The sequence below is a fragment of the Bos indicus genome, chromosome 8 (genome assembly GCF_029378745.1).
Source record: "Bos indicus isolate NIAB-ARS_2022 breed Sahiwal x Tharparkar chromosome 8, NIAB-ARS_B.indTharparkar_mat_pri_1.0, whole genome shotgun sequence".
NCBI lineage: Eukaryota > Metazoa > Chordata > Mammalia > Artiodactyla > Bovidae > Bos > Bos indicus.
In genome coordinates this window covers 74,939,563-74,962,591 of record NC_091767.1, presented here as the reverse complement: position 1 = coordinate 74,962,591, position 23,029 = coordinate 74,939,563, and the positions used below count along the sequence as shown (strand labels likewise).

Sequence of the window (23,029 nt, the reverse complement as noted above, 5' to 3'; positions counted from 1 at the left end):
GCTGGTCCCTCTGTGGTGTCAGTTTCGTTCTGGATGATGTGGGAAGTTGCATTTACCCCCAACTGCCCTTGACCTTGGCCCAAGTTTCCTGCCCCCTTCCTCATACAGCCCAGGCAGGAATCTGAAATGGGCAAAAGGACTCCCTTTAGGGAAGCTTCTTCCGTGTTCCCAACAAGAGAACTGCTCAGGGAATTGATGCCAGGCTGGGAGTAACCTGGCTGTGCTGGGCCAGAGTCTCCGGATCCATTCTCTATTGCTTCAGCCTCTAGTCTATGTCCCCAGCCAGGGAAATGGCCGTGAGACTGACTGTGAGGTCGGTGTCCCTGATGTCCTGCTCAGACCCACCCTGTAACATCATGATTTTGTCTGGGTATGTCCTAAGGAGTCTCCCTGCTTCTCCTTTGACTCTGTTCTCAACCTGTAGCGATCCTTTTAACATGTGACTCTGCTCATCACCCTTTAGTACCTCCCATTTCACTCACAGGAAAATCCAAGTTCTTACATTGACTTTCAAGGCTTTATCCATTATAGTTCACAGTTGCCTGTATCATCTCATCTCCTGTCTCTCTGCACCTTACCCCTCACTTCTTTCGAGTCCCACTGGCTTCCTTGCCATACTCCACATATTCCACGCTTGCTTCTACCTCAGGGCCTTTGCACTGCCTGTTACCTCTGCCTGGAAACCACTTCTCTCAGATATACCCATGGCTCACTCCTCCACCTCCTTCAAATATTGCTCAGACATCAGCATCTCAAAGAGAAGTCCCCTGCATTACCATTGCAACCCCCTCTCAATCCCCATCACCCTGCCCAATATTTTTTTTCTTAGCCTTTATCACCATCTAAACACTGTTTAATATATATTGCACCTATCTTATTGATTGTTGATTCTCCTCATCCTACCCCATTAAACTTAATATCTATCAGGGCAGCTCTTTTTCTGTTTTGCTTGCTGATAAGTTTTAAGGGCCCAGAACAAGGCCTGATACCGAGCAGAAGTGAGACTGCAGAGGTACCCAACCTCTGAGCAGGCCCTACTCCAGCAGCATGTGTTCAGCCCAGAGCGAGGGCTCCCTTGTGCTCACATGACTGCCTCAGCCCCACAGCCACAGCCTATCAGAGCAGATGGGAGCCCAGAGGACCCGGCCAGGCTTCCTTCAGCAACCAGCACCCTGTAGCCAGTAGACTTGTCAATCTCCCTGGAGACAGGCTGTCTCCCTCTGCCTCCCCAATCTCTAGCCCAGTAGCTGCTCAGGGTCGCTTTGAAATAGAACAACCTCCTATGTCACAACTGGAGAAACAGAAGCCCCAAGAGGGGAGGTGTGTGTGTGTGTGTGTGTGTGTGCTTAGTTGCTCAGTTATGTCCAACTCTTTGCAATCTTATGGGCTGTAGCCCTCCAGGCTCCTCTGTCCATGGGATTCTCCCAGCAAGAATACTGGAGTGGGTTGCCATGCCCTCCTCCAGGAGATCTTCCCAATCCAGGGATGGAACCCAGGTTTCCCACATTGCAAGTGGATTCTTTACCATCTGAGCCATGAGGGGAGAGGACTTTTGCAATTCTAAGCCAGAGGTAGGATTGGAACTCGGGTTTCTTTTTTCCTAGCCCAGGGTGCAGAAAGAAGGTTTATGCAGAAAGCCAAGGTCTCACAGGGTGCCCCAGGGCCTGCCTCTGCCCTACTCCAAGCTCACCTACCAACACCAAGCCACAGAGAATCCAGGCTCTGTCTACTCACCCCTGTCCACAAGGAAGAGAACAGCCAAGGCCAGGGCAACTATCCACAGGCGGGCAGCCATGCTGATCCCGGGCTATGTGGCCTCAGGGAGCTGGGGCCTGGGCCAGGGATTGATGGGGGCCTGTATATAGTGCCGATCCCCACCCTTATCTTATCTGAAGCCAGGTGGAGAGCTGGAGGTGTCACCCGGAGGTAATATTTGCACCCTGGCATCAAGAAAGGGTTTGTTTTCTGCAGAGACGCTGAGCTCCAAGTGGCCTGGGGTGGGGGTTGCCCTGGGGATGGTGGATTTTGGAAGTGAGAAAAAGTTTGGACTTGCAAAGCTGACTCCAGTCTGAGGCAAGAGGGAGAGGAAAATTGAAATAGAGGAAAACAGAGAGAGACTAATTCAGAAATACTGAAAGAGAGAGATCAAAATGAAAACAAAAAGCTGCAACAAAGTGATCCAGTGGTTAAGACTCTGAGTGCCCAATGCAGTGGGCCTGGGTTCCATCCCTGGTCTTGGAATTAAGACCCCACATGCCACAGGGCAGCTAAGTCTATGTGTCACAACGAGAGAAGCGCTGCAGTGAAGACCCAGAACAGCCAAAAAAAAAAAATAAATTTCATTTGTTTAAAAAACAAAAAAAAGAGAATGAAAAATCCTCAGGACTTCCTTGGAGGTCCAGTGGCTAAATGTCTGCATTCCCAGTGCAGGGGGTCCAGGTTCAATCCCTGGTCAAGGAACTAGGTCCCACATGCCTAAACTAAAGATCCTGTATGTCCCAGCGAAGACTGAAGATCCCGATGGCTGCAACTAAGACGTGTTGCAGCCAAATAAATAAGTTGTGAAAGTCGCTAAGTCGTGTGTGATTCTTTGTGACCCCATGGACTATACAGTTCATGGCATTCTCCAGGCCAGAATACTGGACTGTGTAGCCTTTCCTTTCTCCAGGAGATCCTCCCAACCCAGGGACTGAACCCACGTCTCCTGCATTGCAGGTGGATTCTTTACCAGCTGAGCCACAAGGGAAGCCCAAGAATACTGGAGTGGGTAGCCTATCCCTTCTCCAGCAAATCTTCCCGACACAGGGATCGAACCAAGATCTCCTTCATTGCAGGCGGATTCTTTACCAACTGAGCTATCAGGAAGCTAAATAAATAAGTTAATTAATGAAGGAAAAAAAAAAAGCAGCAACTGGAAGTTAGTCAGAGGCAGAGAAAAGGGGCTGGAGTCAGGGGTTCCTTTGCCAGTACCAACGCCAACCAACTTTGTGAGCTCAGAAAGACACTTTCCTTAAACTGGTTCTCAGTTTACCCACCACAAAATGGGGATGATCAGTCTGGCTCTGTCTCCCTCCCCAGGCTGCTGAGAAGATGAGACTGGTGATAGCAGATGGGAAAACATTTTGTAGAGTATGAAATGAGGAATAAATGTAAATAGAAATTATTCTTTTTATTTATTTATTTTGCACCATAAAGAGGGCACAACTGACAGAGGAAAAAAGGCAAAATAAAACATAAGGAAGATGACCTCATGCTTTGCATGTATTCTACATACATTTACATTTAAATGGGTTAAATACAGATAAGATTCTGTTAAAAAAAGTCAATATCTAAAAGTTCCCCATACTTTTCCCCTTTGGCCGTGTGACCCATGGAATGTTAGTTCCCCAACCTGGGATGGAACCCAGACCCCTGGCAGTGAAAGCGCAGAGTCCTAACCACTGGTGGTTGTTGTCCATGTTGCTAAGGCTTTTGTGACCCCGTGGACTGTAGCCTGCCAGTCTCCTCTGTCCATGGGATTTCCCAAGCAAGAATACCGGAGTGGGTTGGCATTTCCTTCCCCAGGGGATCTTCCCAGACCAGGAATCAAACCCAAGCCTTCTGCATTGGCAGGCAGATTCTTTACCACTGAGCCACCTGGGAAGCCTATTTCTAACCACTGGACCACTAGGGAATTCCCCTATAAGTTCTCCATATTTATATTGGGTTGGCCAAAACATTCGTTCCAGTTTTCTCTTAAGCTGGTTTTCATTCACTTCATTGCTAATCGCTCAGTCATGTCCAGCTCTCTGCGACCCATGCATGGATTGTAACCTGCCAGGCTTTTCTGTCCATTGAATTCTCCAGGCAAGAATACTGGAGTGGGTTGCCATTTCCTTCTCCAAGAGATCTTCCCAACCCAGGGATTGAACCTAGGTCTTCTGCATTGCAGGCAGATTCTTTACCATCTTGAGTCACCAGCCAGCTTTAGTACTGCCTAGTTGTCTTTAATTTCATTCAAAACAATTTTGTTAGATTGTATTGTGACAGCTGTCATATCAACCTGCATTAAAAAAGTAACATCAAATAGGTGAGTTTTTGTGCAGCCATTTTAATACTGAAGATGGAAGAAAAACAGGAACATTTTTGGCATATTATTTGCTTTATTATTTCAAGAAAGATAAAAATGCAACTGAAATGCAAAAAAGATTTGTATGGAGAAGGTGTTGTGACTTATCAAACAAAAGTGGTTTGGGAAGTTCCATGCTGGAGATTTCTCACTGGAAATTTACCCCTCCACAGTAGGGGTAGAAGTTGATAGCAATTAAATCGAGACATTAATTGAAGTCATCTTGTGCCACAAGGGAGGTAGCTAATATACTCAAAATATCCAAATCAAGTGATGAAAGTAATTTGCACCAGCTTGGTTATGTTAACTGCTTTGATGTTTGGGTTCCACATACGCTAGTTAAGAGTAAAAACCTCCTTGACGGTATTTCTCCATGCAGCTCTCTCTACTTAAACATCAGGAAAACGTTCTGTTTTTAAAACAAATTGTGACAGGCAATGAAAAGTGGATACTGTACAATAATGTGGAATGGAAGAGATCATTCAGCAAGCGAAATGAACCACCACCAACCACACCCAAGGCCTGTCTTCATTCAAAGCAGGTGATGTTGTATATATGGTGGGATTGGAAGGGAGTCCTCTATAATGAGCTTCTTCCGGAAAACCAAATGATTAATTCCAACAACTGCAGAAGACACAAGAGACTCAGGTTTGATCCCTGGGTCAAGGAGATCCCCTGGAGTAGGAAGTGGCACCCCACTCCAGTATTCTTGCCTGGAAAATTCCATGGACAGAGGAGCCTGGTGGGCTACAGTCCATAGGGGCACAAAGAGTTGGACACGACTGAGAGACTGAGCACATACACTGCTCCCAATTAGACCGACTAAAAGCAGCACTGGATGAAAAGCATCCAGAATTCTTCAGGAGAAAAAGCATAATCTTCCATCAGGGTACCGCAAGACTGCATATCTATTTGATGACCAGGAAAAAACTGTTACAGCTTGCTGGGGAAGTTCTGGTTCATCTGCCATATTCACCAGACATTGCAATTTTGAATTTCTATTTATTTTGGTCTTTACAAAATTCTCTTAATGGAAAAAAAGGTCCATTTCCTGAAAGATTGTAAAAGGTACCTGGAACAGTTCTTTGATCAAAAAAATAAAATTTTGGGAAGATGAAATTATGAAGTTGTCTAAAAAATGACAGAAGCTAGTGGAACAAAATGGTGAATATGTTGTTCAATAAAGTTCTTGGTGAAATGAACAATGTGTCTTTTATTTTTACTTAGAAACCAAAGGGACTTGTTGGCCAGCCCAATACAGGATATATGAATAAGATATTTGATTATCTGTTTTCAAGGAATTTCTGATTTATAAAAAAAATTTCTGATTTATATAATTTATAAAAATTATAACTAAATTTTATTTACATGCACATTCCTCTAATTCATTTAGATCAGTGATTTTCAGCTCCATCTGCCAGATAAATTTCCCTGGGGAGAATTTTAACCTGTGCATGCAGAGCCCCAACCTAAAATATATGAATCAAAGTTTTAGGTTTTTTTTTTTTTTTTTGAAAAGACCTTTTTATTTTGAATGGTTTCAATCCTACAGATAGGTTGCAAAAAGTTAAATGATTAAGAAATAGAACTATTTTATCTACTAAATTAAGCTAGAGCTTGCCATCATCATCCTACCACACAAAAGTCTATAAAAACTTCAGTCATTTTCATCTCAGCATGATGATACCCACTATGTGATCTTATAATTCTCAATTAAAGAGAGTAACCCCAATGAAAGAACAAGTCCTGTGAGAGAAGATACCAAGAAGGAATCCTAATGTTAAAGAAATATTTCCCCATAGTAAGCCTGATATGGCAGGGATGCTTCAAACATATTTATCATGCCCATAATTTATTTATTTCTATTTTTTAAAATATAAATTTATTTATTTTAATTGGAGGCTAATTACTTTACAATATTGTATTGGTTTTGCCATACATAAATATGAATCTGCCACGGGTGCACACGTGTTCTCCACCCTGAACCCCTCTCCCTCCTCCCTCCCCATACCATCCCTCTGGGTCATCCCAGTGCACCAGCCCCGAGCATCCTGTATCATGCATCGAACCTGGACTGGAGATTCATTTCACATATGATATTATACATGTTTCAATGCCATTCTCCCAAATCATCCCACCCTTGCCCTCTCCCACAGAGTCCAAAAGACTGTTCTATACATCTGTGTCTCTTTTGCTGTCTTGCATACAGGGTTATCGTTACCATCTTTCTAAATTCCATATATATGCATTAGTATACTGTATTGGTGTTTTTCTTTCTGGCTTACTTTACTCTGTATAATAGGCTCCAGTTTCATCCACCTCATTAGAACTGATTAAAATGTATTCTTTTTAATGTATCATGCCCATAGTCCTTAATTTTCATCTTAACATAGTAGTACTATAAATAAACTCAGAAACAAATTTAAAATGGCTACCCTTGTATTATTAATTGTATTTCTATTAAAATTAACCCAATCTGATGAAAAAAATAGTTAAGTGAACCAATGGGAAGGACTTTTGTTCAAGAATAGCCGCTTTGGGGGTCACAGGCAGCCAGACAGTCACCTCTACAGACTGATGGAAGCCTCTATCTGCAACTAAGCCCACCTGAGGTCCATAACTGAGCTTTGAGCTCCTACTGCCCCTTCTCAGGTATGCCTCAGAGATGGAGGGACAGGTGGCAGCTGTCCTTCCATCACTAGCTGGGCAGAGCAAATATTTAACCACGATTTCCTGTCCTAATGTAAGAACGTCATCTCATAAAAATAGGGAAACTTTAAAGGTCATCTGGGTCCTCTCCCCTTTTCCACTCAGGCCTTCCTACAGCAGCCCTACAAAGAAGTCATTCATCCTCCAGTGATGGGGAGAAGTTTCACTGTTGGATTTTTTTAAGGTTTGATTTTTTTAATTTATTTTTTATTGAGGGATAGATGATGTAGAATGTTATATAAGTTGCAGGTGTACAACATAGTGATTCATTAGTTTTAGTCTATACTTCACTTACAGTTATTATAAAATGTTGGCTGTCTTCCCTGTGCTATGCAATGTATCCTCACAGCCTATTTATTTTATCCAAGTAGTTTGTACCCCCTAATCCCCTACGTGCATCATGTCCCCACCCCCACTTTCCCTGTCTCCACTGATAACCATTAGTTTGTTCTCTATATCTGTGAGTCTGTTTCTGTTTTGTTATATTCATTAGTTTGTTTTACTTTTTAGATTCCACATATAAATGAAATCATACAGTATTTGTCTTCATTTGGTTTTGAACAGAGCCCTTTGTCACACAGAAGGAGTGTTTCCCTGTCTCCAGCCTCCTGCACCTGCCTGAACCCCAAATGAACCTCCAGGCTGAGCAGGGCCAGTTCCTTGCCTGCCCCCGACCCTTGCATATGATGAAGCTCCTGGGCCTCTCTGCATTTCTCACCTGGTCCCCAGGTCTGTCTGCCAGTGTCCCAGGTTAGAATTAAAAGGGGACAGAATGGAGCAAAGGAGTTTCTCACCTCCCTTGTTTTGGACCTTAGACTTTTATGAATGTGGCAGGAATGGCTGCAAGCAGCTTGTGATTGAATGAGTGATTGGTACTAACTGAGCAATAGAACTGTATTATCACCATTGGCGTGAGTCCTATGAATGAAACATGCTCAGTGTTTTAGGGGGATCCAAGACTAACCTATCCTGGGAAGTCAGAGGAGGTCATGTGCCGGAGTCCAGCTCCAGCAGCCAGGGGATCAGCCTGAAGGGAAGAGCGGTGTCGGCGGGAAATGATGTAGCCTCTGACCTGAAGTACAGGACTACATGTTTATTTCAAGCATCAGGTTCTGTTTTATACTTTTTCAAAAGCGTTAGGTCAGAGGATTGACATTTTCAGTTCCCCCTCACCCAGATTATTGTCTCACTGTTGCCCTTCAAACAGAGTTCCTGCCTCAGCAATTCTCTCAGAATTGTGTTTACTTGTGATTGCATTGTAACTCATGCTTATGTCTGGGCTGCATACCACATTTCTCAGTTTATTTCTTATCTTTCTAAATCCTGCTTGTCTCTAGTATCCTAAGCTCACTATCTCCTAAAAAGGCTTCTAACTATTCTTAATTATTCCTAAACCCTAAACTCAGCAAACTTTTTCTGCCATAAACATTTCCCTCACAAACAGGTCTCAGATAACAATCTTTCCCATGGCCTCAAGCTGTGGCCTAGGTGCTCATCCTGGGACATTCTTTGCAAAAATCCTTGAACAAATGTCAATGGTTACTTTATAGATTATTTTCTGGGCACAACTGCAGAAGGCTTTGTGCTTTCTCACGCTTCTCTCAAGAACAATAAGCACCTTAACATTCTTCCCAGCCAACTCAACCAAAGAAGAAACAAGTCTAACTCCTTCATCCTGGGTCCGTGCCTGCAGAATGAGGAGAGGGGGCTGGGGCCGTGCCTCCATTTTGCCAGTAATGCCTAACCAGATCCCGACAGTCATGGGTGAGTGGGTGGGGCAGGATGTAACAGACTGGAGCAGTGTTGGAGGCAGAGGAAACAGAATGTAAAAGAGCCCTGAGGCAGGAAGAAGCTTGGCACTAACAGGGAACATAGAGGCTAGTGCAATCACAGTGGGGTCAGTGAGTAGAGAGGGGCCTGAAATCAGCCCAGAATGAACCAGGGGGTGAATGACTGACCCCCACCCCACACCTGAGACTGCCCCCCCATCCCACATCCCACAGCCTCCCAGCTGTGGAGTCTGGGAGCCAAGCCTGTGGCTTTCTTTGCCTTCCCACTGAGTATATAGATTCAGCTTCCCAAACAGCTCTAATTTTTTTAATTAAAAATTTTTTTGGAGGCAGGGCTGTGCTGGGTCTTCATCGTAGTGCACAGGTTTCTCTAGTTGTGACTCACAGGCTTAGTTCTGAGGCATGTGGGATCTTAGTTCCCTCACCAGGGATTGAACCCGCATCCCCTGCACTAAAAAGTGTTAGTGCAGGGGATCACCAGGGAAGTCCCCTCCCAAACAGCTCTTGACTCTGTCCCTCTCTGCCCCTGCCACACTCTGACCACCCTCATCTCTCACCTAGACTATCTCTGGCCACCTCAAGCATTCTCCCAGCTCACACCCCTGGCTCCTCATCTGTCTCCAGACCACTGCACATGGCAGCAGGACAAGCTTCCTAAAAGGCAAACTGGACTAAGTCAGTTCAGTTCAGTTGCTCATTTGTGTCCGACTCTTTGCGACCCCATGGGCTGCAGCACACCAGGCTGCCATCACCAACACCTGGAGCTTGCTCAGACTCATGTCCATTGAGTTGGTGATACAATCCAACCATCTCATCTTCTGTCATCCCCTTCTCCTCCTGCCTTTAATCTTTCCCAGCATCAGGGTCTTTTCCAGTGAGTCAGTTCTTCGCATCAGGTGTCCAAAGTATTGGAGTTTCAGCTTCAACATCAGTCCTTCCAATGAATATTCAGGACTGATTTCCTTTAGGATGGACTGGTTGGATCTCCTTGTAGTCCAAGGGACTCTCAACAGTCTTCTCCAATACCACAGTTCAAAAGCATCAGTTCTTCAGCACTCAGCTTTCTTTATAGTCCAACTCTCACATCCATACATGACTAATGGAAAAACCATAGCTTTGACTATACGGACCTTTGTTGGCAAAGTAATGTCTCTGCTTTTTAATATACTGTCTAGGTTGGTCATAGCTTTTCTTCCAAGGAGCAAGCATCATTTAATTTCATGGTTGCAGTCACCATCTGCAGTGATTTTGGAGCCCAACAAAATAAAGTCTGTCACTGTTTCCATTGTTTCCCTATTTATTTGCCATGAAGTGATGGGACCGGATGCCATGATGTTAGTTTTTTGAATGTTGAGTTTTAAGCCAGATTTTTCATAAATAAGCAGGGTGACAGCCTGCTTATGTACTTAGCCTTGATGTACTTCTTTCCTGGTTTGGAATCAGTCCATTGTTCCATGTCCGGTTCTAACTGTTGCTTCTTGGCCTGCATACAGAATACTCAGGTCTGGTATTCCCATCTGTTTAAGAATTTTCCACAGTTTGTTGTGATCTATAGTCAAAGGCTTTGGTGTAATCAATAAAGCAGATGTAGATGTTTCTCTGGAACTCTCTTGCTTTTTCTGTGATCCAACGGATGTTGGCAATTTGATCTCTGGTTCCTCTACCTTTTCTAAATCCAGCTTGAACATCTGGAAGTCTCTTGGTTCAAGTACTGTTGAAGCCTGGCTTTGAGAATGTTGAGCATTACTTTGCTAGCATGTGAAACTCAACCCAGGGATCGAACCCAGGTCTCCCACACTGCACTCATCTCACACACTAAGTCACTCCTGCCCAAAATGCTGTAATGGTGCCCACTGCCAGCAGGATGAAGCTGTCTCCTCCACCTGCTGTTCAAGGCCCTTCAACATGTGATTCCAGCCCACATTTTCAGCCTCACCATTGCCCAGCCCCACTCTGGACCTACACTTCTTCAGATCTTCTGAACCCTTTGCACAGGTTATTCTCTCTACCAGCAATGCCGGGTCTCCTGTCTCTATCCCTGTCACCCCCATCCTATAAAAACCAGCTCAAATACCCTCTCTTCTGAAACTTTCCTGCTGCCCTCCACCAGCCTAGGCAAGGTCATTGCCATCCTCCCTGAACACCCTACTCTCACCGCTCCTCCCAACTCCATCAGTCTCCTCTTGGTGCTCTGGTGGCATTTGCTTGTCTATTTTACTCATAAAGCTCTCTGAATGCCCAATCCTGAGCCCAACACACAGTAGGTGCCCAGTAAATACTGAATGGCACTTCCAAGAGGGGCAGAGAACAGCGGGTCCAAGGACTAAGATGGTCCAAGTTTTGAGAAAGAGGGGGCAGTTTTCAATGAAGGCAGTTGCTATCCCCACTGGTCCCTCCATGCTTCTGGGAGGTCGTGAGGACCCTAGAAAGCCTGCTGACACACATCAGACCCCAGGGGCACAGCCTGGGTGGGTCAGAGTGCCTTGTGTGTCTCTGGCAATGGGGCAATACTGCCTCCCTCCAGCCTGAGCCAACCCCTCCTTCACTGTCCACTGTTCTGGCTTCTCTGGGGTGCAGAGATGTACAAGGAGAAAGTTCTGGACCAGAAAGGAGGTGATCTGAGAATATTCATTCCTTCAACAAATATGTATTAGTTCAGTTAGTGCCTAGTATATTTTATGTACTATTCTCGCCACCAGGGATTCAGCTGTGAATAAGGTGGAGAAAGTCCCTGTCTTCCAGGTGCTTACATTAATGGAGTGACAGAAAACAAATAAATACACAATAAGCACATGATATGTTATATAGAAGATAAATTATGGTGTGAGGGGAGAAAGTGACAGAAGGAAAGGAGGCAGCTCTTTGAGATAATGACACGTGAGCAAGAAGGAATGGGTCCTGTAGAGATCTGGGGGGAGAACCTGCCAAGAGGAGCGGCAGCAAGTGCAAGTCCTGGGGCAGGAATAAGCTTGGCACACTCAGGAAGTCCAAGGAGCACACTGTGGCAGAAGAGGAGTGAACAAGGAAGTGAGTGCCCAGAGGGAGCGCCAGCTTGTACTTGGGGCTCAGCCCAGACGCTAACTTTTTGGGTGAACTTGGGTGCCTCACTTCTTCTCTTTGGGTTTGCACGTGTTCCCATCTGAGAAATGGGCCTGCTGATATGTACTGCCACCAGCCTGACTCCCAGTGCAGCCGTGAGGCCCCAAGGAGGAAAGTGTGAGTTGAGATGTGTATGGCCGCTGTGATGCCATGGAAGCACCTTGAGTGGGGATTCCTGGGAGCAGAGCAGAGCCCAAATCCTCAAACCTGGGCTCCTACACAAGCGCTGGGAATAACATGGTAAGGACAGAACTGGGCTCAGGTCAGGGAGCTGGTGACTCCTCCATCACCTGCTCCAGGGCGGCGTGAAGGCCTGGGATGTGTGCACAGGCTGAGCCAACAGACACTCCCCAGCCTCACCCAGCAGACTTCACCCCAATCATGAGACATGGACTGGCGCCCAGCTCTTCTAGAAAAACAGCCTGTCCTTGATGATGGCAACACAGGATCCATTAGGTCTGAGTTATGAGCCCTGATCATGGGTGGAGGGGACAGATGCCTTGTTTGGCTTCAGGTGAATAAACTGAACTCAGTCAGGCCTTGAGCCTGCCAGATGGCATGGCTAATCCACCCAGCTTTCCCTGGACCATCTTACCTGGCCCCTCAGCCCACATCCTGCTCCACCCTTCACCAGCCTCAAGTGCCCCTACCAGCCCATCTAGCTGTTGTGAGCAGCAGGAATGGGTGTGGGTATGTATTCCAGGGAGGCCCAGTGAGCACACAGCTAGCTCCACAGCCTGCCTTACCATGGGCTCCTCAGCCACCCAACTTGTCCCATGCCTGGCCACTTCCCATTCTGCCTGGTCTAAAGTTGCAGGGCCTTCACGACGGCAGTGGGAGGAAAGCAAACCCCTCTGAAAGTGTTAGTCTCTTTGTGACCCCATGGACTGTAGCCCGCGAGGCTCCTCTGCCCATGGGGGTTCTTCAGGCAAGAATACTGGGGTGGGTTGCCATGTCCTCCTCCAGGGGATCTTCCCAACCCAGGGATAGAACCAATGTCTCCCACATTGCAGGCCGATTCTTTACCTTTATTTATTTCAAAACAATTTTTGGCCATATCATGTGACATGTAGGATGTTGCCCAACCAGGAATCAAACCCATGCCCTCTGCATTGGGAGTGCAGAGTCTTAACCACTGGACTGCCAGGAAAGTCCGACCCCTCTACTTCTTTAAGGAGATATTTCATCTACTTGTTTGGGATCTGACTCCAAGGAGGACTCAGTGACGGGAAATGGCTGAACTCATCTCTCCATGGGAACACCCAATCTGCCATTCAATGGATACTTATTGAGCACCTGTGTTTGGGTACCAGTTGTTGTGCCTGGTTCTGGAGCCACAGAGATGAGTGGGACTTGGCTGGCTATGCTCAGAAGGCTTGCAATTCAAAAGTGGGGATAAGTGGAATGGACCTGTAGACACTAGAGCATGTATTTATAAAATTCTGTGGTTGGGGCATTGATAGAAATAGTGAGAGAGATATTTCATGGACCTCTCACTCAATCTGTCCAAAAGTCCACTTACCATCTCCTCTCTGTCCAGAGATGTCCTACCTCCAGTTTCCAATCTAGGTAGAGGGCACCAACAACATCCAGGTGCCCCAGGCAGACCTGGGCATCACCCTGAACTTTTTCCTTGCCTCTGAATTCAGGGAATCAGGTCTTACCAATTTTATCTCATCATCACTCATATCCATTTCCTCCTCTACATTTTGCCTTCATGACTCATATTGTCTCCCTGCTTCCATTCTTACCTCCTTCAGCTCACCCTCTAGTCTGCTTCCTGAGCAATCTTTCTGAAATGCAAAAATGAGCACATGATCTCTTTCTTGATATTATTCAATTATTATTGTTAATTCAATTAAAATGATTCAATCTCTATTGACTTGAGGATGGAAACCAGACCCTTTGGCATAGCATGTATGTTCCTCCATGACTGACCTTTACTGGCCTCTGCAACTTCATCTCTGGCCACTTAATCCTTTATGCATCAGACAGAACCACCCACCAAGTTTTTATGCTCCAAGCCTTTGCTCATGCGGCACCCTCTGCCCAGATGCCCCTCTATCACCTCCCTTGTGATAGCCCTCCCAAGCTTGGGCCCCTCACACCCAGGCTCACACCCCTCCCCAGCTTGGGCCCCTCATCTATACATTTGTCCCAGTCGCACTTGTAATGTCCCCTGGCCCTTTCTTGCTTATGTGACTGTCTCCATCACCTTCTAAGATACTAGGAGTAGAGGATATCCAATTTGCCTCCTATCCTCGATGGCCTGTACGGGGCCTGACATATGAATATGTCATATGTGACTATATGAATACATCCGGGACTGAATACAACTTCAGGACAACAAGGATCCCAAATCCAGATTCTCAATCAGCTGGACTTGAGGGCTTCAGAGAGCTCTGAGGACCAGGCTGAACACTAGTTGGCCCAGTGGGTCCAGCCACTGATCACCCTATGCTATGTCCATATGGGAACTGAAGTGGCACTCTATTCCAAGGGCCACATTTTTCTCCTTCTTGGCTCAGGTAGTTGGGCCCCTAAGAACTCAGAATCTCCTCCATTCTGAGATGTGGTGATTCATTTCAAAACCTTCCTAAGTTCATCTTCAGGGCCTACAGACAGCAGCTTCAGTATGTGCCTTCTCTCCTGGTATGTGGAGTCCTGGCTTGATCATAACCTGGAATAAATTTTAGGCCAGGCCTCACCCTAAGATGACCTGGGGTCACAAGAGACTGATGTTCTGAGATCATGTGTCACTTCGAGCAGTTCCATTCATAGGCATAGCTCAAGTCCTGTGAGCTTACATATAGAAGAACTTAGAACAATGGTTCAGGAGACCATCCTCCCCTTCCAGAGCTCTGATTATCTTTAGAAAGAAGACCACAGGTTATTATGACCAGATGCAATGTGACCACTCCAGATCACTATTAATTCTGACAGCGTCCATGGGTTGCAAGCCACAGAAACAGACCGGAAAATAAGGATTTTCCAGACAGCATGAGTCTTAGGTTGGACTCAGAACTATATCACCCTGATATTCTAGATTCCAAGTTGTTAGCTGGGAGGTGATCTTAGAAAGCACTGTTAGGGGTGTGAGCACATGCAAGGTATGATAAGGAAGGGAATCAGCAATATGCACTGGTGAGGTTCCATCGTGGGAAACCAGGCCTCAGTCCTCCCAGGATGGCTGGGACAGTGTAAGGCCCACATCTCAGTTATTCTCACTGAAGGGGGAGTGAGCTCCAGGACGCTGGCGCGTGCTGGGGCGCTCCAGAGCTTCATTTACAGCCTCCTACTACCGTGTTTCTCTTTGGGGGCTGCAATCGTGCTCTCCTGAGGTTACATTCACCTCCAGATATAAATTCATATACTCTCCTGCTATAGACAGGCTTACTCTACATAGTCAGACTTCAGTGAATTTACATCATCCAACTTTGTGGACTAAAAATATTGAGAGGGCCTCTCTGCACAGTCTTCTTTGATCTATAAAAATCCAAGAGAAGACTGACTGGACTGGACAAGTCATGAGCTTTTTTCTTGGACCAATCAATGCAGCCAGGGGGTTGGGCTTCTTAGATTGTCCAGGCTGGGGTCACATGCACTGGGTTTTTGCCAAAGGAGCAGGATAATGTCATTAGCAATTGATCTTTTGGCCAGGCAAAACACCAGGAGCTGAGTCCAAATGGCTAAAGTCCTCAATGTGGGTCCTGGGAGCCTTGGGAGTCCTTTCCTTTGAGACACCTTATCTTCCATGTCCAGTGTCCCCCTGGTGATGGCGCACACCCTCTGGAGGCAGTGTGCTCGCTTCTAGTCAGGAGCTGTGTGGGGCTGTACCCCACAGGCCTGCAAGCCCTGTACTTACCCAGCCTTGATGAGACAGGAAGGAAGCGGGCAGGGCACAACCATTAAAAAAATGACATAGCCGTTAAGAAAAATGGGATATGACAAACTAGTTACTTTGTTCTTGGACAGGAAGAATAAATATTGTGAAAATGACTATACTATCCAAAGCAATCTATAGATTCAATGCAATCCTTATGAAATTACCAATTGCATTTTTCACAGAATTAGGACAAAAATTCTACACTCTGTATGGGAACACAAAAGATCCCAAATAGCCAAAGTAATCTTGAAAAAGAAAAATGGAGCTGGAGGAATTAGGCTAACTGACTTCAGACTATACTATGAGGCTACGATAGTCAAGACAAACACAGAAATATAGATCAATGGAACAGCACAAAAACTCCAGAGACAAACCTATGGTTACCTAAACTATGACAAAGGAGGCAAGAATATAACAACGGAGAAAAGATAGTCTCTTCAATAAGTGGTGCTGGGAAAACTGGACAGCTACATGTAAAAGAATGAAATTAGAATATTCCCTAACACTGTACACAAAAATAAACTCAGATTGAAGACCTAAGTGTAAGACCAGAAACTAAAAATCTCTTAGAGGAAAACACAGGCAGAACACTCTTTGACACCAACCACAACAAGCTCTTTTTCAATCTGTCTCCTAGAGTAATGAAAATAAAACACAAAAATAAACAAATGGGATCTGATTAAACTGAAAAGTTTTTGCACAGCAAAGGAAATCATAAACAGAATGAAAAGACAACTCTTAGAGTGGGAGAACATATTGGCAAATAAAGCAACTGACAAAGGATTAATCTCCAAAATATTACAAACAGTTCGTGCAGCTTACAGAGAAGGCAATGGCAACCCACTCCAGTACTCTTGCCTGGAAAATTCCATGGACGGAGGAGCCTGGTGGGCTACCGTCTATGGGGTTGCACAGAATTGGACGCAACTGAAGCAACTTAGCAGCAGCAGCATGCAGCTTAATATAAAAAAAAACTCAATCAAAAAAAATGGGTGGGCTTGATCTAAATAGACTTTTCTCCAAAGAAGACATACAGATAGCTAAAAAGCACATGAAAAGACGCTTAGTGACAGAAATGCAATTCAAAACTATAGTGAAATATCATCACCTCACATGGGCTTAAATGGCATCATCAAAAAAAATCTACAAACAATAAATGCTAGAGAGGGTGTAGAGAAAAGGAATCCTCTCATACTGTTGGTGGTAATGTAAGTTGGTGCAGCCACCATGGAGAACAGTATGGAAGTCCTTTAAAAGGCTAAAAATAGAGCTACTATATGATCCAGCAATCCCACTCCTGGGCATACAGCCATAGATAACCATAATTCAAAAAGATACTTGTACCCTAATATTCACTGCAGTACCATTTACAATAGCCAAGACACAGAAGCAACCTGAATGTCCATCAACAGAGGAGTGGATTAAAAAGATGTGGTATATATACACAATGGAGTATTACTCAGCCATAAAAAGGAATGAAGTACTTCCATTTGCAGCAACAGAGATGGACCCAGAGATCGTCATACTGAGTGAAGTCAGACAGAGGACAAATATTATATGCTATTGCTTATATATGGAATCTAAAAAAATGGTACCAATGAACTTATCTATAATAAGATACAAACACAAAACAGACATAGACTTCCAGATGTAGAAAACAAACTTCTTGTTACCAGGGGGTAAGTCTCAGTTCAGTTCAGTTCAGTCGCTCAGTCGTGTCCGACTCTTTGCGACCCCATGAATCGCAGCACGCCAGGCCTCCCTGTCCATCACCAACTCCCGGAGTTCACTCAGACTCACGTCCATCGAATCAGTGATGCCATTCAGCTATCTCATCCTCTGTCGTGCCCTTCTCCTCCTGCCCGCAATCCCTCCCAGCATCAGAGTCTTTTCCAATGAGTCAACTCTTCACATGAGGTGGCCAAAGTACTGGAGTTTCAGCTTTAGCATCATTCCTTCCAAAGAAATCCCAGGGCTGATCTCCTTCAGAATGGACTGATTGGATCTCCTTGCAGTCCAAGGGACTCTCAAGAGTCTTCTCCAACACCACAGTTCAAAAGCATCAATTTTTCGGTGCTTAGCCTTCTTCACAGTCCAACTCTCACATCCATACATGACCACAGGAAAAACCATAGCCTTGACTGGACGGACCTTTGTTGGCAAAGTAATGTGTCTGCTTTTGAATATGCTATCTAGATAAACTGGAAGATTGGAATTGACATATACACATTACTATACATAAAATAGATAATCAGGGTCTTCCCTGGCAGTCCAGTGGTTAAGATTTCATTTTTCCAGTGCAGGGGGTAAGGGTTCAATTCTTGGTCAGGGAGCTAAGATGCCACATGCTTCAGGGCCAAACAAAACAAAACCAAAACATAAAATGGAAGCAATATTGTAACAAATTCAATAAAGACAAAAAGACAGTCTACATAAGAAAAAAGCAGATAACTAATAAGGAGCTATTGTATAGCACAGAGAACTCTATTCGATACTCTGTAATGCCCTTTATGGGTAAAGAATCTAAAAAAGAGTAGGTATATGTATATGTATATGTATATGTATAACTGATTCACTTTGTTCTACACCTGAAACTAACACAACATTGCAAATCAACTATACTCCAATTAAAAAAAAAAAAAAAAACTGGCTAAAACCTACTAGGCCCAAGGTGGCAGAAGATTTGAGTTCCAGTAACCTTGAGTCTCATTATATGCTCATTGTAGTACGTTAGCATCTGCCAAATGATACATCCACGGGCACCATGACAGTTCTGAGGCTGACCACAAAGGACAAAAAGTTGGTGGTGCTCAAACTCCTGGAAATCCCCACCCTCCTCTAAGATAGTTTGAATATTCCTTCCTCTTATTAGCATGTGAAATTACCCAGCCCATTAAAAACTAACCACCCCATATTTTGGGGCTGCTCTCACTTTCCAAGCTGACCCCATGACCCAGGGCTGCCTCTCGTCTTCTGAGAAGGCCCACACTCCATCTATGGATTGAGTGTCTTCCTAAATAAACCTGCTTTCACTTTACTATGGCTCACTCTTGAAATTTTTCCTGTGTGAAGCCAACGACCCTTCCTTGGCGGACTCACCCAAGATCTGGGATGTGACCATCCTCTCACATCCCGTCTTCCTACAGCATCAAGACTGAAGAAAGAGTTTGGAGTCAGTGACAGAGATGTCAATGGTTTAAGGGACAGGGAGAACTTATATGTCTGAAGCCAAGTCCTGGAGCAACACCCCAAGTGTGAGTGTGGCAGACAGTGGGCAAGACATGTCACCAAGCAGTCTTCGCTCCAGAAAAGAGAGGGAGATTACCAGTTAGAGGGGGAATTGAAGACAGATTGGCTCATTGGTTACTAGGGAAACAAGCCTAAGAGGATGCACCTCATCATCCTTTTGATAAACTATTGTGATGGAGATGCTTTGAGCTAAAGACAAGAACAGGGAGCTGGGGAAAGGATGGATTGGAGTCTGGGATTAGCAAATGCTAACTATTATGTATCACTTTGCTGTTCACCAGAAGGTAAAACAACATTCTATATGACTATACTTTAATAAAACAAACTTAAGGAAAGTTTAGAACAATCACTAGTGGGGGCCTGGAGGCAAGTACATAGGAAGGTCAGTCATGTGAGCAGGTGTAGGTGAAACAGACACTGGTTGAGCAGGGGATGTGCAGAAAGCAAGAGAACAGCTATATTTTTTATGATGTATTTATTTTTAATTAGAGGATAATTGCTTTACAATGTTGTGTTGGTTTCTGTCATACATCAACATAAGTCAGTCATAGGTACATATATGTCCCCTCCCTCTTGAGACTTCCTCCCACCTCCCACCCCTCCCACCCCTCTATGTTGTCACAGAGCACCAGGCTGAGCTCCCTGTGCTATTCAGCAAATTCCCATTGGTTATCTATTTTACATACGGTAATGCATGCATTTCAAAAGTTCCAAAGAATAGCAAGGAGAGATAAGAAAGCCTTCCTCAGTGACCAGTGCAAAGAAAAAGAGGAAAACAATAGAATGATAGGGATCTCTTCAAGAAAATTAGAGATACTAAGGGAACTTTTCATACAAAGATGGGCACGATAAAGGACAGAAATTGTAGGGACCCAACAGAAGCAGAAGATATTAAGAAGAGGTAGCAAGAATACACAGAAGAACTGGACAAAAAAGATCTTCATGACCCAGATAACCGTGATGGTGTGATCACTCACCTACAGCCGGACATCCTGGAATACAAAGTCAACTGGGCCTTAGGAAACATCACTAAAAACAGCTAGTGGAGGTGATGGAATTCCAGTTGAGCTATTTCAAATTCTGAAAGATGATGCTGTGAAAGTGCTGCACTCAATATGCCAGCAAATTTGGAAAACTCAGCAGTGGCCACAGGACTGGAAAAGATCAGTTTGCATTCCAATCCCAAAGAAAGGCAGTGCCAAAGAATGTTCAAACTACCGCACGATTGCACTGATCTCACACACTAGCAAAGTAATGCTCAAAATTCTCCAAGGCAGGCTTCAGCAATATGTGAACCGTGAACTTCCAGATGTTCAAGCTGGTTTTAGAAAAGGCAGAGGAACCAGACATCAAATTGCCAACATCTGCTGGATCATGGAAAAAGCAAGAGAGTTCCAGAAAAACATCTGTTTCTGCTTTATTGACTATGCCAAAGCCTTTGACTGTGTGGATCACAATAAACTGTGGGAAATTCTGAAAGAGATAGGAATACCAGACCACCTGAGCTGCCTCTTGAGAAATCTGTACGCAGGTCAAGAAGCAACAGTTAGAACTGCATGTGGAACAACAGACTGTTTCTGAATCGGGAAAGGAGTCTGTCAAGACTGTATATTGTCACTGTGCTTATTTAACTTATATGTAGAGTACATCATGAGAAACACTGGGCTAGATGAAGCACAAGCTGGAATCAAGATTGCTGGGAGAAATATCAATAACCTCAGATATGCAGATGACATCACTCTTATGGCAGAAAGTGAAGAAGAACTAAAAAGCCTCTTGATGAAAGTGAAAGAGGAGAGTGAAAAAGTAGGCTTGGGACTCAACATTCAGAAAACCAAGATCATGGCATCCAATCCCATCAATTCATGGCAAATAGATGGGGAAACAATGGAAACAGTGACAGACTTTATTTTCTTGGGCTCTAAAATCACTGTGGATGGTAACTGAGCTATGAAATTAAAAGACACTTGCTCCTTGGAAGAAAAACTATGACCAACCTAGACAGCATATTAAAAAGCAGAGACATTACTTTGCCAACAAAGGTCCATGTAGTCAAGGCTATGGTTTTTCCAGTAGTCATGAATGGATGTAAGAGTTGGACTATAAAGAAAGCTGAGCACCGAAGAACTGATGCTTTTGAACTGTGGTATTGGAGAAGACTCTTGAGAGTCCCTTGGACTTAAAGGAGATCCAACCAGTCCATCCTAAAGGAAATCAGTCCTGAATGTTCATTGGAAGGACTGATGCTGAAGCTGAAACTCCAATACTTTGGCCACCTGATGGGAAGAACTGACTCATTGGAAAAGACCCTGATGCTGGAAAAGATTGAAGACAGGAGGAGAAGGGGATGACAGAGAATGAGATGGTTGGATGGCATCACCAACTCAATAGACATGAGTTTGATCAAGCTCCAGGAGTTGGTGATGGGCAGGGAAGCCTGGCATGATGCAGTTCACAGGGTTGAAAATAGTCGGACATGACTGAGTGACTGAACTGAAATGAACTGACTGTGAGCAATGTTGCCTCAGGCCTTTTCTGCCCTTCCCTAGGGATTGTCTCCTCCCCAGCTCTGCCAGCACCCAAAGATTCCCACTGCCCTCCCTCCATGGGGGGTGTGGTCCAGTCTCCTGCGCATAGCCTCTTGACTACCTCTTCCTCCCCAGCCTGAGGAGGGAAGGTCTTGGACCCTCACTGGGACATCCTCTTCTTGATACTGTCCAGCCAATTCTGTCCCTGATTCTCTGGGATTCTGAGCCCCTGCAAGAGGCTGAGCACAGACACTGGCAAGATGGAAATAGCAGGGCTCTGGAGCAAGCCCACCTTTGATTGATTAAGTAAGTGTTAGTCGCTCAGTCGTGCCCAACTCTTTGCGATCCCTTGGACTGCAGCCCACCAGGTTCCTCTGTCCATGAGATTTTCCAGACAAGGATACTGGAGTGGGTTGCCATTTCCTTCTCCAGGGGATCTTTCCAATCCAGGGATCAAACCTGGGTCTCCTGCACTGCAGGCAGATTCTTTACTGACTGAGCTATAAGGGAAGCCTTGTTTGATTAAGGTACTAACATTTAGCTGCTGTGTGACCTTGACCAAATTCCTAAACCTCTCTGAGGGCTACTTTCCTCTTTTTTTTTTTTTTTTAATAATTGCTATTGTTTCTCTTTTTAAAAATGTATTTCTTTATTTAAAAAATTTACATACTTATTTTTGGCTGCACAGGGTCTTCGCTGCTGCGCACAGGCTTTCTGTAGTTGTGGTGAGCAGGGGCTACTCACTGTGGTGGCTTCTTTTGTTGCAGATCACAGGCTCTACGTGCAAGAGCTTCAGTAGTTATGCTCTTGGGCTCTAGAGCACAGGCTCAATAGCTGTCGCACATGGGCTTAGCTGCCCAGTGGCATGTGGGATCTTCCTGGATCAGGGATCAAACCCATGTCCCCCGCACTGGCAGGCAAATTCTTAACCACTAGACCACCAAGGAAGTCCTATTTTCCTCTTTTTTCATGAAACAAAACAATGGGCCTTTGTGCCCACAGCACCAAAAGCCAAACTCTGACAGTGGGTATTTGCAGCTAAGTCAGGGTATCCGTTATCAATGCAGATTCAAGAGACGAGGGATCAATCCTTGGGTCAGGAAGATCCCCTGGAGAAGGGAATGGCAACCCACTCCAGTATTTTTGCCTGGAAAATCCCATGGTCAGTTGAGTCTGGCAGGTTATAGTCTATGGAGTCACATAGTCAGAACAACTGAGCATGCTGACACCCATGGAATACACGGCTTTGTTGCAGGGCCAAGCAAGCTACATTGCTCAGCTGGCTAAAAAAAACTCAACCAAACAAATGAAACTGATCATATATCAATTGCCACTAGTGAGGATACACAGTGACAGATGCAAAATGGCACAGCCGACCGGTTTAGCAGTTTATTCATTTCTTATATAGGTAAACATAGTCTTATACAATGTCTTAAAAACTTATGTCCACAGAAAAACCTTCACATGAATGTTTACAGCAGTTTCATTTGTAAATGTGGAAACTTGGACACAATCGTCTTGCCGTTCAGTAGGTGAATGGGTAAACTGTGATACGTCCACACAATGAACTTTTATCAGGAATAAAAAGAAAGGGCTATCAAGCCATGAAAACACATTAATGAATTTTCAAGTACATTTTGCTAATGAAATAAACTGTCTG

At 44.7% G+C, this 23,029-nt stretch overlaps 1 protein-coding gene across 3 annotated transcripts in view; it reads right to left on the bottom strand.

Annotated features, from left to right (window-relative positions):
* SPINK4 (serine peptidase inhibitor Kazal type 4) overlaps positions 1 to 23,029 on the bottom strand; it is a 103,228-nt gene that overhangs the window by 4,959 nt on the left and 75,240 nt on the right. The window contains exon 1 of one of the 3 annotated variants that reach the window (XM_070794989.1): positions 1,735 to 1,845. The exons of 1 other annotated variant lie outside the window; for it this stretch is intronic. In XM_070794989.1, the coding sequence (XP_070651090.1) occupies positions 1,735 to 1,795 (61 nt within the window). In that variant the 5' untranslated portion in view covers positions 1,796 to 1,845. Of the gene's footprint in view, positions 1 to 1,734; positions 1,846 to 9,791; positions 13,500 to 23,029 lie in introns of those variants that run through there. One more of the 3 variants, XR_011568136.1, reaches the window with a different exon arrangement.